Source organism: Octopus sinensis, linkage group LG17, assembly GCF_006345805.1.
Source record: "Octopus sinensis linkage group LG17, ASM634580v1, whole genome shotgun sequence".
Classification (NCBI taxonomy): domain Eukaryota; kingdom Metazoa; phylum Mollusca; class Cephalopoda; order Octopoda; family Octopodidae; genus Octopus; species Octopus sinensis.
Window position 1 is genome coordinate 5,352,212 of NC_043013.1, and position 2,500 is coordinate 5,354,711.

At 38.0% G+C, this 2,500-nt stretch overlaps 1 protein-coding gene across 2 annotated transcripts in view; it reads left to right on the forward strand.

Moving 5' to 3' along the window:
• LOC115220853 overlaps window positions 1-2,500 on the forward strand; it is a 27,117-nt gene that overhangs the window by 13,166 nt on the left and 11,451 nt on the right. For both annotated transcript variants that reach the window (XM_029791031.2, XM_036510276.1), the window contains exon 2: window positions 1,176-1,525. In XM_029791031.2, the coding sequence (XP_029646891.1) occupies window positions 1,268-1,525 (258 nt within the window). In that variant the 5' untranslated portion in view covers window positions 1,176-1,267. The remainder of the gene's footprint in view (window positions 1-1,175; window positions 1,526-2,500) is intronic.

Below are 2,500 nucleotides of genomic sequence, written 5' to 3' on the forward strand. Positions count from 1 at the left end.
CTCAACCTTCTTACCCTTGCGTAACCCTTAAAATGAATTTCATGTGTCAAGGAACCCCTACACAAAAAATTATACACCATATTTTTCTCATATTTTTTCATCGTAGTTCATGTGGTAAATGTTATATATATATATATATATATATATATATATATATTCATCATCATCGTTTAACATCCGTTCTCCATGCTAGCATGGGTTGGACGGTTCAACTGGGATCTGGGAAGCCAGAAGGCTGCACTAGGCTCCGGTCTTATCTGGCAAAGTTTCTACAGCTGGATGCCCTTCCTAACGCCAACCACTCCGAGAGTGTAGTGGGTGCTTTTTACGTGCCACCTGCACTGGTGCCAGGCGAGGCTGGCATCGGCCACGGTCGGATTGGTGCATTTTACGTGCCACCTGCACGGAAGCCAGTCGAGGCGGCACTGGCTTCGGCCACGATTCGGATGGTGCTTTTTATGTGCCACCAACACGGTAATTATAATCCTGAAATTAATATTATCTCACTCTTTCTTGCGGAACCCCTAGGAACCTTTTGTGGAACCCCAGTTGAGAAACACTGGGTTAGAGTGTCAGGCTTACAATCATGAGGTTGTGAGTTCGATTCCTGGGCCTGGCTATTTGTTGTTCTTGAGCAAAACACTTTATGCTTTATCTCATGTCACTGGTGCCAAGCTTGTTTCAGCCTTTGCTTTTCCCTTGGTCAACATTGGTGGCACAGGGAGAGGAGTCTGGTATGCATGGGTGATTGCTGGTTTTCCACAAACCACCTTGCAAGGGAACTTTCTAGGTGCAATCCCATGGTCGTTTGCGATTGAAGGGGGTTTTTATTTTTTTTCTGTGTTCAAACAGGCCAGATCTGGCCTCTCACACCTACCCTACAATGTCATTCTATAAATAAACAATCACATCATTGAAATCTCAAAGGTACAAAATTATACATGATTAATTAAAAAACAATGTGACTAATTAAGTATTACATTTGACTAAACAATCTGAATGCTGAGGGGTTTAGGAGAAAAATACAAGGTGTATAAGAGAGAGAGTACAAAGGATGGGAGAGAATAAGAGAGAATACAACAGAGATGGGGGACAAAGAATAATGCAGTGAATGGAGAAAGGGGTGGGGTGGATTTCTAATGTTTTTAAAATTATATTTTTGTCTTTTATTGCAGGTTGCCTCACCATTGTACCTTTCAGTGAACTCTACAGTTTTACTGGTTTACTGACACACAGACAGACAGTTTGACAGATTCAGCTTATCAAAATGATGAGAGAAATCGTAAAGAACCTTGCTGTAATGATGTCCACGATGGTGGCTGTCCCTTACACAATAGCTATATTGTGTAATCTGCTGTATGGCTGGCCTCTATCACGACAACGCTTAAAAGATTCTCTTAGTCTGAAAAAGGTTTTCGCCTTGAATTACGCAGTTTGGCAGCAGATGAAGCTCTTCAAATATTTCACTCTCTACATTCGGCTGAAATTCTTTTATAAATATTCTCACTCTTCTTGGGTAATAAAGGTAAGTGGCTCCATCATTAATTACTACGAAAATACAAATCATCATTAAAAACCATAAAACAAAGAAATCTTTTTGTTGTTTCAAGGAGCCCTTTAAGGATCAGAACTTAGTTCTGGCTTTAAGGCATGAATTGGGTGAGAGTTATGACTTGGGGTAGCTAGAATATTAAATTGATGCTGGGGTATTTTTGGAAGATTTGGTGCTTATTCCCAGCATCTAAGTTGTCTGAGATATATATGAAGTGTACTGGGTAAATACATATTACAGACATGTATAAAATATATATACAAGTACACATACATACACAGCATATACATACTTATACACAAACTCACATACATTATATATATATAAATATATATACACATGAGCAAAACGCGCCCCCTCGTCCAATGGATGGTGCTGAGTTGTCAAACATTTAAACCAAATTTTCTCAAAACAACTTGTCCGACAGTCCCATAGGCCTCTCCTTTGAGAAACACTGATTTAACATAAATTTGAGACACCAGCAAAAGAAGAAATAAAGATAGATTTTTTTTCTATTCCAAGAAAGACAATTTTACAAATGCACGTTCCCACGACTTTATGGATTGCATTCTCACCTGGAATCGATTTTTGTAAAATTTTTCAAGACTTATACATGCCCTGATACCATTGGTATCTACATATCAAATTTGAGCGCAATCGGATGGAGGATGCCTGAGATCCTAGAAGACACACACACAGAGAAAATGGATTTTATATAATAGATATATATATATATATAGTTTAGGACAATCAGTAAGTTGTCATAATAGTACTCAGAGTTTCAAATGCTGGAGCTAAGAGCTATGATGCATTCTCGTCGGCTATTAATGGTAATAGATGCTTTGAAGAAAAAAAAACATTGAATAAAAGGGAAGTTACTCTAATAGGTAGAAAAAATATAAAACAAAAAATATATGCAACCATATTCTCACAGTACATAGACATAAA